Source organism: Stenella coeruleoalba, assembly GCF_951394435.1.
Source record: "Stenella coeruleoalba genome assembly, chromosome: 20".
In the NCBI taxonomy this organism is placed as follows: Eukaryota; Metazoa; Chordata; class Mammalia; order Artiodactyla; family Delphinidae; genus Stenella; species Stenella coeruleoalba.
In genome coordinates this window covers 13618373-13633998 of record NC_137166.1, presented here as the reverse complement: position 1 = coordinate 13633998, position 15626 = coordinate 13618373, and the positions used below count along the sequence as shown (strand labels likewise).

At 57.2% G+C, this 15626-nt stretch overlaps 1 protein-coding gene across 2 annotated transcripts in view; it reads left to right on the top strand.

The window, feature by feature from the left end:
- Positions 1 to 15626, top strand: part of VAC14 (VAC14 component of PIKFYVE complex) — a 97814-nt gene that overhangs the window by 38689 nt on the left and 43499 nt on the right. For both annotated transcript variants that reach the window (XM_079907702.1, XM_079907701.1), the window contains one exon: positions 11439 to 11595. In XM_079907702.1, coding sequence (XP_079763828.1) covers positions 11439 to 11595 — 157 coding nt within the window. The remainder of the gene's footprint in view (positions 1 to 11438; positions 11596 to 15626) is intronic.

Below are 15626 nucleotides of genomic sequence, written 5' to 3'. Positions count from 1 at the left end.
GACTCCACTGCCTGGAATACTAATGCGGCCTGCTCAAAAGTGGACAGTCTTCTGTAAGAATGGGGCTTGTTTTTCCTTCTCATATCCTTGCCTCAGTTTTTATTTCACTCCAATTTTCATTCCATCCACTCTCCAAAACAAACAAAAACAACCCCTCTACCACCCACCACCCCCCGCTTCAATTTCGAAGATTTCTTTATAGTCAGATCACACGATCAGGTCAGATGCCAGCCCGGAGAACCGAGGGGTGAGATGTCAGGGGCCAAGAACTTGCTTCCTCTCGCCGAGAGCGCACCTCACATGGAGAGATGAGCTGGGCCACAGCACAGACAGCCAGAACAAGGAAGGTGTGGACCCTCTCCTGCTGCAGGCTTCCGGGGGCTGGTCCACTCAGCTCTCCCTGGGGCTGACGCTGCGGCTTCCGTTGGAGGCTTTGGAGAGGAAATGAGAGGAGGGGAAGTAATGAGCAGGGAGAAAAGCTGTGGCCAGCAAGGCAGAGACACAGGCCTCTAGTCACAAGCCACAGGGACAGGTGGCCCCAGGCCCCCACGGCCCAGCAGAGGCACTGGCCGTCAGCGCTAGAGGTCCTGGGAGGTCTTCTGCAGTGAGCCCTTGACGCAGACGATTGCCGTGGAGGGGGCAGGGGAGAGGGGCGCGTGGTCTCAGTCCCAGAATTGAGCCTATGGGGAGGCCTGCTGCTCTCATCCTTCCATATCTCTGCACTGTGTGCTTTCACTGCCCCGCATCAGCCTCCCTCAGGTAAGGGGGGACCCACAGTACTCGCCATCGGCCGCCATCACCTGCTCTAGGAAGGCAGGTTTGTGTGCCGGGAGGGTTTTCAGTCTTTATCTCTGTCTGGATTCCCTCCACTGATGGGCAAGTGAGGACCCAGAGCTGCACCGTAACTGGAGCACCTGAGTTGGGCAGGGGGCTCCTGGTGAAGGCGAGGGTGGACTGAGAAGGGCAGATGAAGGGGAGGTTTGCTTTCCCGAAGTAGGGCTGGGCGGCACAGGAGGGAGTCCACAAAGGGGAGCTGGTTGCAAACCGTCTTACCCTGGACAGGGCTGGGGGCTCCCAGAGAGCCGAGCTACAGGCCGACTGGCCTCCAGGGATGAGCAGACCACCTGCCGCAGCCCATCTCTCCTTGAACTCAGGAAGTGATCAGTCACCTCACCTAGAAAGGTCAAAGTCCAACAACCCAACAGAAGTGCCACAGGGAGCCACGCACACCAGGGCCACTGTCAGAATCCTCTGGAGCTTTTGTTTTTTAATAGGTAGGTTGTTTGTTTTCGCTGCACCGCGTCTTAGTTTCAGCATGAGGGATCTTCGTTGCAGCATGCAGGATCTTTAGTTGTGGCACACGGGCTTCTTAGTTGCAGTGTGCGCGTGGGATCTAGTTCCCCGACCAGGGATCGAACCCAGGCCCCCTCAATTGGGAGCGCAGAGTCTTACCCACTGGACCACCAGGGACCCCTCTCTGGAGCTTTTTAAAATCCGGCTGTTTGGGCCTCAGCCCAGACCGCCTGAATTGTTCTCTGAGGTGCAGCCTCGTGGCCTGGGTGCTGGTATTCTCCACAACCCGCAACGATTTTGATGCTTGTCTCTGGTTGAGAACAGATCAGCCTAAGATCCTATTGGGAGGCTAGGGGCCAGGCCCCTAGCTCTCAGCCCTGATGCCCTCTCCATAGCCCTTGTGGTGGTGGCCAGGTCAGGGGCCCTGTTTTTACCCGCACCCCCACCCCACTTGCAGCATCTTCAGAAGTCAAAATTTCTCCCAAGATGTGTGTCGATTTCTTCTCCTCCAGAGATGGCCAAAGCTGAATCAACTAAATTTCCCTGACATCTTCCTGTTGGCAGTTTGCAAGGCCCACGGACGGGGCGGGGAGTTCTGGTTGCTAGAGATGCTGAGGACAGGAAGTGTACCTGACGCTCACTCCACGCCAGACCTGTGCTGGGCATCACCCAGCAGGCGTGGTCTTAGTCCGTCTCCACAGCAGCCCCTCGAGGGTGCGTTCTGCTGTGTCCCCACTTTACTAAAGTGGAAACAGACTCAGGGAAGTGAAGTAACTAGGTCAGGATCTCGGCTTGATGCTCCGTGAATCCACGAAGCCTTATTTGTCACGTATGCCACCCACTCCTGCTCATCAAGGCCGGCCAGGTCCCCGTCTGTGTCATCATAGCACTCTGTGCCCTCAGACCCTCTCACAGCCCTTGTCACACTCTATGAGGACAGAGGCTGTGTCCAGCACATAGGAGGTGCCCAGACACGTTTCATGAGCAAGTGAAGAGACGGGGTGGGGCAGGTGGTGAGCTGACCCCACTGCGGCCTGCCCCACCCTCCTCCCTCCCTTGCTGGGGCCTGGTTCTGCCTCCTCGGACCAGAGCTGAGTGGCTTGCAAGCACGCTGAGATTAATTGGAGACCTGGTAGTGGGCAGGAGACCGTGCAGCCCCATGCCGCTCTCCTGGTTGCCATGGACTGGTGCCCCGGAGACAGCGGCCCCTCGGCTCATCGCCTGGTAACTGAGCTATAACAGGGTGCGCACTGCTCCCGAGCTGCCCGCAGCGTGGCCGGCCCCTTGCCTGTTTCCTGTCTGGCTCGTGGGGAGAATTTACCTGCTGGAGGTGCACCTACTGGTCAGGGCCTCTGGGATGCAAGTGAGCGATGGCTGGCTTCAGCAGGAAGCCCTGGGAGTGGGAGAGAAGGGGTGGCGGGGGTGGGGGGGACTGGTCTCCAAGTTGTCTCACCCCAGGCTGGCCTTTCCCTCCTCTCCCCTCAAAGGGATGGAAGCTGGAAGGCTTTAGGCTGCCAGAACCCACGCTGTGCTGTCACTGTGGAACTTAATAAGCAGTAGGTGCTGGCCTTTGGCATGTATGGCACATTTCAAACTTCACTAGAAGCAGAAGAGAAGGAAGAAAGAAAAGAAAGCAATCTTGATTCCTAAGGGCATGCTTCAAAGTCAGGCAACAAACCAAGATATAATCCTTTTTTTTTTTTTTAAGTTGATTTTGCTTTACCAAGCCATACAAGGCTTTAATCTGCGTAGTTTGCTCAGTGGGAAAATAGGTCTAAGCCTAAGCAGTCCTTCTCCCCCACCCCCAAATCTAAGTGTTCTTTTTGGCAGTGCTTTCCTTGCTTGTTGCAGAAGGCAGGGCTGCAAGGCTGCGGGACCCGCCTCCCAAGAGTGCTGGGCATGGCCTGCTCTGACCCCGTTGCAGCGGAAAGCTTTTCTGAGAAAACCGCTCCCTCCTGGGCTGGGTTGCGCTGGGCCAGGCTGGAGCCTGGTCGCTGCTTCCTCCAGCCTAGGTTTGCTCTGTGTCCAGGGCAGGGGCTTCCAGCCCCAGTGCCGACTAGTGCCAGGTGCCGTCAGCTAGACCTCCATAGTTTGACTGCTGCGGGGCCTGTGGAGATCCTTTGACCTTCCCTCAGCTCCTCCAGGGGACCCTTCCTGGGGACGGCAGCCTGTGTTCCTAGAGTCAGTTCTCTGGCTGATTCCACCAGCCGCAGAAGCCATTCTATAGGTGTCAGGAACTCAGGAGGCCTTGGCCTGCTGGGCTGTACCCATTGTGAAGGAAGGGGACAGGCTTCTGTGTGGAAGGAAGCAGAAGGCCCCAAGGCTTCCTGTGGACGCCTGGCCTCGGTGCCTCTTCATTTACTCTTAGCTCCACTTCCCAAGAGTAAGGAGTGGCCTGACCTGATCCAGCTCTCAGGCATGGCCCTGCAGCCCCACTGCTCTGGACAGAGGCAGCAGATGGCAGTGGCCCGCAGACCTCAGCCTCCAGGACCTTCAGCCTGAATTCACCTCTCCCACCAGCCCGAGTGCATCGCTTGGAAACACTCTTGTGGCCTCCTCCTGGCTGGGACTGGAAAGGGCCCACCCTGAGGATTTCCTTCCCTCTTCGTGGGACTGGAAGGCTGAGCCAGTTGACATCTGGGGCCTAATCAGCTGACCAGTGGCCTAGCCAAACTTTGGAGAAAGCTTCTTAGAGATATGTGGGTAGAGAGATGGGAGGCCTTTCCAGCCACCCCCTTGGCAGAAGCTGTCCAGAAGCATCCATCTTCCAGTTCCTGCCTGGCACTGCAGGTCAGCGAGAATCTATTCAGTATCTGCTGAGGGCTTCATCTGGGGCTTCATGTTCAGGAGTCTTGGTAGGAGGAGAGGACGGGCCTGCAAGCCTAGGGAAAGCCTTGACCTTGCAAAGCTCTGGGTCTCCAGCTATTCCCAAGGTGGCGAAGGACCAACAGGAACGCGTCGCGGAGTGGGGAGGGGGCCTTCCGCCCCGAGCGGTTTTCCAGGGCTGGTCTGTGGACAAGGTGTTGGGACAGAGAGCGCCTGGATGGACCAAAAAGGGAAGGAGGGAGCAGTCACCATCCGGGAGACTGTCCTTGGCCTACTGGAATGCAGGGGGTGACAGCCTGCCGTGGCCCATCCAGACGATGACTCCCCTCCCACACTGAACTGTGCCCTTAGCTGCTGTCAGGTCACCTCCTAGAAGGAAGGCCTTTCTCAGGAGTCCCGTGGCTTCCTTACTTTGCTCCCCAAGCCACGGAGGGTGTGACACCCCTTCCCCCTCACCTCTGCCACCTTCCCCTCAGAGTTGCTTTGTCAAATGTTTTCCTTACCCAGTTGCCACCGACCCTTTCACTTCATCGATGGCCAGCTCACTCGGGGACCAGAGACCAGCTGATGTGCCTTCCCCACCCCCCCAGCCCGTTGCCATGGTGACGGCAGGCACTCCTCCTCCTGCAGAATATTGCTTTCTTGTAACCTTTTTCCCTCCCTCTCTTTCCCCCCTTCTTTCTCTCACACAGAAAGAAAGCACAAGTGTTTTATATTCATTCTGCGAAAAGCTGTGTAGTGCATACTAATTGGTGTGGCTTCCTCCTGCTTCTTTGAGCCTTTCCCGTCCTCAGAGCCAGGACCACAGGCCAGCGCAGGCATGGGCCCAGCCGGCCCGCTCTCTGGAAGGGGGACTGGCTCTACGTTTCTAGAGGCCGAGCAGCGCGTTTATAGCTCTCGGCCTTTTGTCCAGGCCGTGAGCATGATCAAGGCTGCTGAGATCACCCTGTCCTTCTCCCCGAGCTTCCTGTCCTCAAGCCAAGGGCTGCGAGGTCTCCAGGGGAGTAGAGCACTAACACCCTGGCTGGCGCAGAGACTCAAAGCCAGGTCCAGCTGGAGGGTGGCTCCTCTGTGGTCTCTGTTGCTCTGTCCCAGGCCCCCTGTTGGCGTTGCCCCCTGGAGCCTCTCCTCACTCCCCAGGCAGAGGCAGAGTCCCGGCCTAGGCCTGCGTCAGGGTTGTGGTTCCGTAGCCTCAAGTCCAGCACCTGGACTGAGTGGTTTTGCTGCTTGGCTGGGGGAGAGCCAGTGGCTGGACTTGATGGGCCTCGGAACCAGGAGCGGCTCCCCGCCAGCTCCCCACTCTGCTCTTCAGGCAATTCCTTGCCCTCCATTTTGATAGCCCCTCTCAAGCCCCTTGCTCTGGAGGCTGAAGGAGATGATGGTGTGTTCTCGGGCTCCCACTTAAAGGGGGCTCCCACTGTACGGGACAGGAAGGACGCTGTGTGTGCGCGCGTGTGTGTGTGTACAGCAGACAGTGGGGCTGTCTGTTGGCTCTAGCCCCCCGGGGACCAGAGACAGATCTTGAGGCGTGGCCGGGATCACTGAAGGAACCTGTAGACGACATTTCCAGCTTTAATTGTGCAATTGAAGTGTAATTTGCATTCATTTGCCATTTGGTGTTAAACTTTCTAAAATAAGAGAATTCAAAATGCGAAGTGAGAAATGAGAATTCAAAATGCAGCTTTGCTGGCTGTGCTCTCCAGTGGGGCAGGAGGAGGTGTACAGAGATGGGCGCTGCAGACTCTCTTTGGTGCAGAGATGAAATCTGAAGGCCTCGATGTGTGCGCCGCTGTTCCTGCCCAGTCCCTGATCCAGGGCCACTGACCAAGCTCGGCTGTGGCACCAAAAATCTCAGCACAGAAGTAGTACGTGAAGCATCTCCTGTAATCTTCACAACAACCTTGCAAGGACGAGTCCCCGTTGGCACATATGAGGAAACTGAGCCCCCCACATCACCTGCAAAACCAAGTTCAGACCTGCCTCTTTGCCTGGGTCCTAGTTCTTTTTTTTTTTTTTGCGGTACGCGGGCCTCCCACTCTTGTGGCCTCTGCTGTTGCGGAGCACAGGCTCCGGACGCGCAGGCTCAGCGGCCATGGCTCACGGGCCCAGCCGCTCCGCGGCATGTGAGATCTTCCCGGACCAGGGCACGAACCCGTGTCCCCTGCATCGGCAGGTGGACTCTCAACCACTGCGCCACCAGGGAAGCCCCAGGGTCCTAGTTCTTGGTGACCTGCTCCTGCCTGTGGCTTCTGCCTGATCTCTGCACCAGCCCCACACCCCACTCCGGAGCTGGGCCAAAGCCTAGTTTCCTGGAATGTGCCACAGGGTCTGGCCCTGTATCCGTGAAAGGCTTCTGCTAGTTAAGAGAACGCTTTGCGTGCCTTCCTCTAACCCCTGGTTCCCAGGCAAACTGGGGCTCAGGTACTTCCGAAGCCTCCCAGCCCCCCTCAGGCCGAGCTGCTGGCTCCCGTTGCACAGGCGCTGCCTTATCAGTGCGTCAGGACCGCCCGTCGTCTCCCCCAAGGTCACTCTGGTCCGAGGCAGGGCCCAGTTCAGCCTTGCAGCCTTGCATCTCCTCCAACCAGCACAGGCCCCGGCAGTAGATGCTGGGGGATGGGGGGAGGGTTGTTCACTGGTCCACTGGTGATGTTCACTGGTCCAGGGTCAGGTGGCTGAAGAGCAGGGTCAAGATTGGAAGTCAGGGGGACTCCCATGGTGGCGCAGTGGTTAAGAATCCGCCTGCCAATGCAGGGGACATGGGTTCAAGCCCTGGTCCAGGAAGATCCCACATGCCACGGAGCAGCTAAGCCCATGAGTCACAACTACTGTGCCTGCGCTCTAGAGCCCATGAACCACAGCTACCGAGCCCGTGAGCCACAACTACTGAAGCTCATGTGTCTAGAGCCCGTGCTCCGCAACAAGAGAAGCCACCACAATGAGAAGCCTGCGCACCGCAACAAAGAGTAACCCCCGCTTGCCACAACTAGAGAAAGCCCGCGCACAGCGACGGAGACTCAACGCAGCTGAAAATAAATAAATAAATAAATTTATTTGAAAAAAAAAAAGATTGGAAGTCAGGATTGTGACCACAAAGCCCTGTGTAGCTTATTGGTCTCCGGTTTGTGGACTAGAGCTGGGTTTGAAGTGGACCCCCTGGTGCCTTGAGCGGGTGCCTGTATGTGAGACTGAAGACAAGTGAGGGCATTACCTCCAGTTGGGAGCGAGGACAGCTGCCTCTTATGGCCCAGCCCTGGGGCCACTCACAGGGTGGGGACATCTCACGGGCCAGACCTCTCAGGCAGGGTGGTTCTTCCCAAGCATGTTTTCTGTTAGGGAAATAAGTACCTGCTGGACCTGGTGTGGGTCGTTGCAGCCCTCATGGGGGTCAACGTCTGGCCGAGCGCTGGCCTGGCCCCAGCTGCCTTGCAGTTTTTCTCGCTGACAGCATTCGACCACCAGGATTTGCTGCCCACCTGTGCAGCCAGACCTGAGAGGAGTAGCCTGTGGTTCAGAGGTGCAGTCGGCACGAGGGGTGCAGTGGGGCTGGCAGATGCCATGAGATGTAAAGAAACACAGGTTGCCCCCCAGCTCCCTCGGCTCCCCTGTGAGTCCGAGCCAAGTGTGAGATCACGGGGAGTGAGTACGGCCCCGCCAGCCCGAGCTGTGGGCAGAGCAAGAACCGACTGCTCTGCCAGTGCCCCTGGGCTGGGAGTTATGCTGCTGATCTGGGGCTTTGGCTTCTTTTTTTTTTTTTAAGATGAATTTCACATACCATAAATCTCAAACTTTTAAAGTATACTACACCCCAAAAAGAAACCTCTGTGCCCCTTAGCAGTCCCTCCCCCTGGCCCCTGGCAACCACAGCCTACTTTCTGTCTCTACAAATTTGTCTCTTCCGAATGTTTCATATAAATGTATTATATGGGACCTCTTGCAACTGGCTTCTTTCACGTAGCACATGTTTTCAAGGTTCGTTCTTGTTGTAGAAGGTATCAGAACTTTGTTCCTTTTCATTGCCAAGTAGTAGTCCATGGCATGGATATGCCACGTTCTGTTTATCCATTTATCAGTTGATGTACGTTTGGGTTTGTGGTATTGTATATATATATAGTAAGAAATATGTATTTGATCTTCCTCGTTTCTGGCACAGAGGTTCTAAAACTGTTGTAATTTCCTAACTGAAGAGAGCAGTAAAGATGTCTTTCATCATCCAGTTCCAGGAAGAGGAGAGGGGCTGAGATTGAATCAATCACCAAATGCCAACGATTTAATCAGTTGTGCCTATGTACTGAAGCCCCCATAAAATCCCACAAGGACGGGGTTTGGAGAGCCTCCAGGTCGGATATTCAGGGAGAGTGTCACCCCTGGAGAGGGCATGAAAGCTCTGCTCCTTTCCCCATACTTTGCCCTGTGCATCTCTTCCATCTGGCTGTTCCTGAGTTGTATCATTTACAATAAACCACTGGCCTAATGAGAAAAATGTTTTCTGAGTTCCGTGAGCTGCTCTAACAAATTAAAGCCAAGGAGGGGGTTCTGGGAACCTTTGATCCATAGCCGGGCAGTCAGAAGCACAGGTGACAACAGCCTGGACTTAGGATTGACATCTGAAGAGAGCCTTCTGGGGGGCAGTCTTGTAACACTCTGCCCCCAACGTGTGGGTTCTGACGCTGTCTCCAGATTAGACAGTGGCAGAATCAGGTTGCATTGTGGGATACCCAGCTGGTGTCAGAAAATTGCCTGGTGGTGTGAGATAAAGACATACATCAGAATTGGTGTCAGAATCTTAGGGCTGTCTCCACTTTCTAGCTATGATGAGCAGTGATGCCGTGAGCTTTCCTGTGGAAGTTTTGTGTGAACATGTCATCAGCCCCCTTGGGTAAAACACTAGGAACCCATAGCTCTGTTTAGCTGTTTGAGGCACAGTTGGCTTGCTGCTCCCTGGATGGATGTGCCAGGTGGAGGGGCTACTCCATGGTGCGGCGCTGCACCATTGCTGCTTTGCTGCCTGTTCCCCTATCCACCTCCTCCCTCTGTGTCCTCTTTCTGCCATTGCTGCAGTAGGCAGCCTTCTGGGGGCCTCCCTTGATGAAGCAGAGGCCTGGACCTCTCTGCTTCCAGGCCTAGACCCACCCAGGCCCTGGGCTCTTGGCCTGGGCATAGGGGCCACCCTTGCTCCTGCCATCTGTCTGGGTTCTTAGCAGCCACGACTTTCAGCCAGCACGGATCCATTCCCTGCAGGCCCAGCAGTCAGAATGTTCTGAAATCACGTACACAGATGCACAGGGCAGGCTAGTGTGGGTCTGCCCGCCAGGCCGTGGCAAGGGCAGGTGTGACTCATCTGCAGCCCCAGCACCCAGCACAGCGCAGGGCTCAGGCAGTGCTGAGAGTCAGCAGAGAGACGAAGGAAAGGACGAGGTTGGACAGATGGGAGGTGGCGTTTGTGTGCATGAGTTCCATGTCCAACGTGGATGGGACCGGGGTGCGGCAGGGTAGGAAGCAAAGCAACAGGTTCTCGGGGAAACTGCATGCCAACCACACCATGCTGCTGGGAGAGGTGGATGGGCCAGAGCTGACAGAGAGGACACCAGGAGGAGAAGTGACAAGGGGGGCAGGGTAGGAAGAGGTACTGGCATGTTACTCGCATTGAGACAAGAATCGCCTTCAAGCTATGGAGAGAGGATAGTAGCATTATCTTTTATTTTTTTAGATAAAATTTGCCCATTTAAAATATACAGTTTGGGCTTCCCTGGTGGCACAGTGGTTAAGAATCCGCCTGCCAATGTAGGGGACATGGGTTCGAGCCCTGGTCCGGGAAGATCCCACATGCTGCGGAGCAACTAAGTCCGTATGCCACAACTACTGAGCCTGCTCTCTAGAGCCCGCGAGCCACAACTACTGAGCCCGTGTGCCACAACTACTGAAGCCCACGCGCCACAACTACTGAAGCCCGTGCGCCTAGAGCCTGTGCTCTGCAGCAAGAGAAGCCACATGATGAGAAGCCTGCGCGCCGCAACGAAGAGTAGCCCCCGCTTACCACAGCTAGAGAAAGCCTGGGCACAGCAACAAAGACACAACACAGCCAAAAATAAATGAAATATCCAATTCAGTGGGTTTTGTTATATATACAAGGTTCTGCAACCATCACCACTGTCTAACTCCAAAATATTTTCATCATCGTACAAACAGCCTGGGAGTAGCCTTATTTTGACTATAGTCACCACGTTCCATGGCTGGCCTGTCGAGCCACACGCAGCCCACCCACCGGGGCCCCATCCGCCGGTGCTCTGCGTCACTTCCACTGGTTCAGGACTGAAGCCCTTGGTTGCCGTGGTAGTTCTTGGCCTGGGCTCAGGCACAGTCATCCATCTATCGGATGGTGCCTGTTGGGCAACCACTGGGTGCTAGAGATAGTCTTGCAGGTACACCTGTGCTAGGACAGGCACAGTCCCTCTTCAGAGCACAGAGGTGAGTGGGGAGCAGAAAAGGGTGGGCAGCCCTGCCTGCAGTGTGGCAAGGGCTCTGCTGGAGGGGCTGGGACAGGTGAGTTACCGAGTTGCGCACACACACACACACGCACACGCACACACACACACAAACAGGGTGCCCTACCCCCACCCTGGTGAGGCACCACCCTGCTTGCCGTTGATGCCAGGTGAGGAGCTGGAGGAGATGGGTGCTGTGCAAGGGGAGACAGCCCCTAAAGGTACAAGGGCTTTTTGGGTTGTGGGGTCTCCCCTGGGGACCTCTCACATCTTCGTATGAATGTTGCAGAGGTAGCCGAGAACTGAACCTTGTGTCTAGAAGTTGGAAACTTCTCCATCCTGGAGACCAGAATTACACCCCAAATGTGGCAGGTGGCCTGGGGTCACCTCTGTAGAAGGATCTGCCCTGTGGCCTGGTGGTGGGCTGGGCTGTGGCCGGCACCCCCAGGAGTGTGGCCTGGAGGGCACTGTTGGACCCTTGCACAGGTCGACATCGAGGCCTGGCCAGCCCCGGAGCCCTGGGGCACACACCGCACAGACTGCACCCTGGGGACCATTTAAAATATACAAGAGGAGTGGTCATGGGAGAGCTGACTCCCGGGCCTTGACTCCAGCTTCCTTCCTGCACTTGCCCCTGTCCACTGCCTGTCTGTGCTCTCCTCGGTCCATGTCCTTTGCAGAACCCTCCGAGTACTGTTAGAGCCACAGTCTTGGCAGCTCTCACCAGCCCCGTCGCCCTCTGCAGACCCCTTCCCACCCCCTGGAGGGAGCTCTCCGTCTCCAACCACAGCTCAGCACGGAGGTCCTTGTCCCTCATCCTCTGCTTTTCTCCCCCAGGTTATTCTGAAGGATCTGGAGGTATTGGCAGAAATTGCTTCCTCCCCAGCAGGCCAGATGGATGACCCAGGCCCCCTCGATGGCCCTGACCTCCGGGTCAGCCACTCAGAGCTCCAGGTGCCCACCCCTGGCAGAGCTGGCCTACTGAAGACTCCTGGTGAGTCCTTCCTGGAGGGTTGCAGCCTCGGGGACCCTGGGAATGGCAGTGCTCAGTCTTGTCCTGGACCGGCTGGCCTTTGGGCTGTCCCTCTTTCCGCACCCTCCTACCTCACACTACAGCAGCCCTCCATCCCCGTAAGAGACCTTCACAGCCCTTTTTCCTCATCTCCCTGCAAGTCTCGGGCTTTTGGGCCTTTGGCTAAATATAAAACCATCTGGGTCAGCTGACTGTCTCTTTCCCTGGGGTGGCGTCTCCCAGTCAGGAATCAAGGGGCTTCGGAGTCTTGGGTGTCACAGCTGGAAGACTAGGCAACCGCTCCCTTCCTCATCGAGAAGCTAAAAATAACATGGCAGGCAGCCCAGGCCGGAGAGCAGATAATTCAGACAGGATGTTCCCGGGCAGTCCTTCAACGTAAAGGTGGCCGTGGCACTCCTGGAGCTCGACCCTCAGCGTCCTTCCAGACAGCAGGTGGCTCTTCTCCCTGGGCCTGTGTGACTCCCAGGTCCTCCCTCCCAGGCAGACGCCTCTTCCCTCCAGTGACACAATCCTGGAAAATGCCCAGGGATGCGACTTGGAAGGAAAGTACCCAGCGAATCTTGGGCATTTGCCTGGGGTGTCTCTTTGTCCCCTGAGCAGCTCTTGACATCCAGATACAAGGTCCTAGACCTCCTTTGATGCAGAAGCCAAGAGTCAAATAGATCTGGGGCCTTTCAGTGGCAGCATCCCTCCTGCAGCCCCACCATACTGGTCCCAGAAGGCGTCCCGGTACTCGGCCCTGAGGACACCTGCTTGGTGGAATTGGAGGTGACCCCAGGGCTGCCATTCAATCACAGAAGGCCCATGCATTAAAGACATCTGCCTGATGACACTTGAATTGAAGCCCCTGCAGTGGGGTGTCACATAGGACCCCAGGCTTCAGGCTACCGCCACTGTGCACACTCTTGGGCCTGCAGCTGGTCCCAAGTTTCCAGCTGTTTCTGACCAAAGCAAGGAAGGAGTAAGGGGCTCTAGCAGCAGCCCAGCTTCCTTCTCTCATTTCACAGGACACGGTGGTTTCCCTGCCTGTGAGCCGTTTCCTCTGGGCAGTCAGAGGCCACGGCCGGGAGGCTCCCACGTCCTGACCAGGAGACCCCTAGGGAGGAGATTCCTACCCTTTGTCCCACAGCTCAGGAGTCCATTCTCCATCCTGTGTCCCCATGTCAGCACTTGGGCGTCAGCCTGACGTCTCCGGATGGGAGGCAGGAGTGCCAGAGGTTGAGTGTGAGGCCAAGCCTCGCCGCAGGGGTGGGACAAAAGGGGGAAGAGCAGCAGCTGAGGGAGGGGTTCCCACCAGTGCGGCCAGGCCCCCAGATCTCCCTGCCCAGGAAGCAGTTAGCACACATCCTCAGGGGGAGAAGCTGAGGCAGCATAGCCTCGGGCAGGGGACACCTTGTTCTCCCGGGACTGTCTGTGATCTGTCCCTCCATCTGTAAGGTATCTTTTCTCCTCCTCCCGGGCACAGAGAAGCCGATGACTGTGAAACGCTTACTGGCTATTGGAGATGGGCCAGAAAACAGCCATGAACAGCTCGGGTCTGTGTTGGAGAGGGCCTGGTCCAGGGAGTTCCGGCAGCAAGCCCTCCACTGCTGGGGAGCAGGGGCTGAAAGGGACTTGGAGGGCAAAGAGGTTGAACCCCAGCTCCTGGCCCTGTCAAGACAGGTGGGCCGCTAGGGAGGCCAAGGTGGTGAAGACTTGCCCCAGCTCACAAGGCTGTCAGACCGGCTCACATCAGCCAGGGCCTCACCCCGAATTCATAGAAAACAGCCGAGTATGCCAGATGGGAAGAAATTCCATCCTGGAAAGAGCACCAAGGAAGTGCCTGAAGCTAGTAATGCTTCCCTACTTCAAGGATACACAGTGCCATGGGCCCCGAGCTCTTAGCCCGAGACCTATGTGTGCCCTGCAGGGAGTGTGGGAACCACACATGCGTGCTGTCCATAGTTGACCCCAGATCTGTCCGACGGGTCCATGGTTTTAAAAGGTCAAGCTCAAGGCGGTAATAGAAGAGCATGGGAAGCCAGAGCTGTACCCTGTCCCCTCTCCCGCCTCAGCCACCTTGGGGAGGGCACACGCCAGGCCCCAAAGGCCCCAGAGCTGTTAGGATGGTAGGGGTGCTTGTGTGAGTCAGAAAGCACGCAGGAAGTGCGCGCTCATTCCCTGCGGCCGCTCTTTCTCCCATCGCTTCTCAGGCGTGCGAGGGGTTTGTTCTGTCCGCTTCCGTCTGGCTGTGCACAGAGGCTGCGAGGCCAGCCCCTCTTCCTGTTCGGTCACTGCCTTCCTCTGCTCTCCGGGGCACAGCTCTGAGAACTTGCGGAGTGCAGAGCTGTGTCCCTTTAAGGTCGTTTGCCACCTTACCGCCACCCCACCCTCCCGTCCCTGTAAAGGCACTTTGGAAAGCCAGGGAGGCTGGGAGCCAAGCAAAGAGGAAACCGGTGGTGTTTGTAGGGAGCTAAGTGGCCCTGCCTTCCTGTCGGGTCTGTAAACTCGGAGGGTGCAGATTGAACGCAGCAGGAGCGGTAGGGAAGCCAGCCCATTACACGCCTGGATAGTTGCTGTGCTGGCCTAAAAGCGCCACAGGAGTGGTCCCCAGGGCCACAGGCAGAGTTGTCCACAGGGGATTTTGCTCTCGCCTGGCCTAGCATGAACATCTCTGGCTCCCGCACAGAGCGGCAGGGGCAGAGGTGGTGGTCTCCCTCCCCCCACCACCCCACCCCGGCCTGCCCCTCTTCACTCCTGACCTTGGCAGAGCCCCGGGGCTGGGGAGAGGGCCACCTCTGGGGCAGTCAAGAGGGGAGCTGCCTGGGTGGGCGGCCCTGAGGGAAGCCTGTGGAAGGCTCCCTGTCTCCCTAACTTGTGTTTTGGTGATATGACACGAAAACAACCGGTTGGGTCCCCTGTGACTTGGCAACTTTTGTGCCTTCTCTGTGTGGCTCCACATGGCTGGGGCCCTGCCAGGCTCTGGGGAGAGGGGGTGGTGAGCCCCCTGGAGCAGGCCTGCAGTGGGCAGGCCCAGCAGGAGCAGGCAGGCTCTGGGCTGAGTCCGTCATTGGAGACGGGGCTGGACATCCTGCTGCACGAGAGGCAGGCCCCTGGGCCCCGCACCACAGCAGTGTGGCGATCTGGGACCAAAAGTCACCCCAGGACTGACGTTTGCCCCCAAAACCCAGTCTTCATGACCTTCCCTTCTGGCCACGGGGCCCATTCTTGGGATAAAGCAGCTCTTGTCAATGTGCCCTGCAGGGCTCGCTGGTCCCAGCTCTAAACACACGGGCAAAAATGAACGTTCTGATTCAGTTTCGTTGCTTATAGCCCGGCCTGGCGTGACCAAGTGCAGAAATAAATTCTAGAAGAAACCCGGGAAGCCACCCCTGGTAGTTTTGCCAATAGTAGCGGTGACTGTGATATGCTGAGCTCTCGTTTAGGACTGGGCACCGTTCTAAGCTCTTCTCACGTCAGCTCGCTGAACCCTCCCCGTGGATCAGCCCTTGACCCTTATGCCATCTCTGAGGAGGGCACTGTCATTCCCACCTGGGCTGGGGGATCATGGCAGCGGTGGTGCTGGCCCGGGAGCCTGGCCTGAGAGCCTGCTCTCTTCACCTTCACACTCAGAAGACGGCAACACACGTGAACCCCACCCTGTCCAGCAGTGGTGGTGGAATCGGTGGTCCAGCTTCCTCCTCTGTGTGCTGGGCTGTGGCCTCAGCCTGGCAGTTTTGGGGGGTATCCCTCCTCTTCACAGCGACTTCAGGGACCCCATTCCAGCCTTAAGCCCCTCAGCACCTCATTTCCTGCCCTTCTGCTGCCTCCCCCCTGGCCTGCCCTCTACTTCCTCCGGCCACACCAGACCGTTTCCCAGCCCACACACCCTTTTCGGGCGGCGTAAAAGCACTCGGGTGCTGGGGCAGCTCTGCGCTGCCTGTCCTGTGACCTTGGGCAAGTGTCCTGCCTCGGTGCCACCTCTCCTTCCTGTGTAGATCGGGTGATGGGCC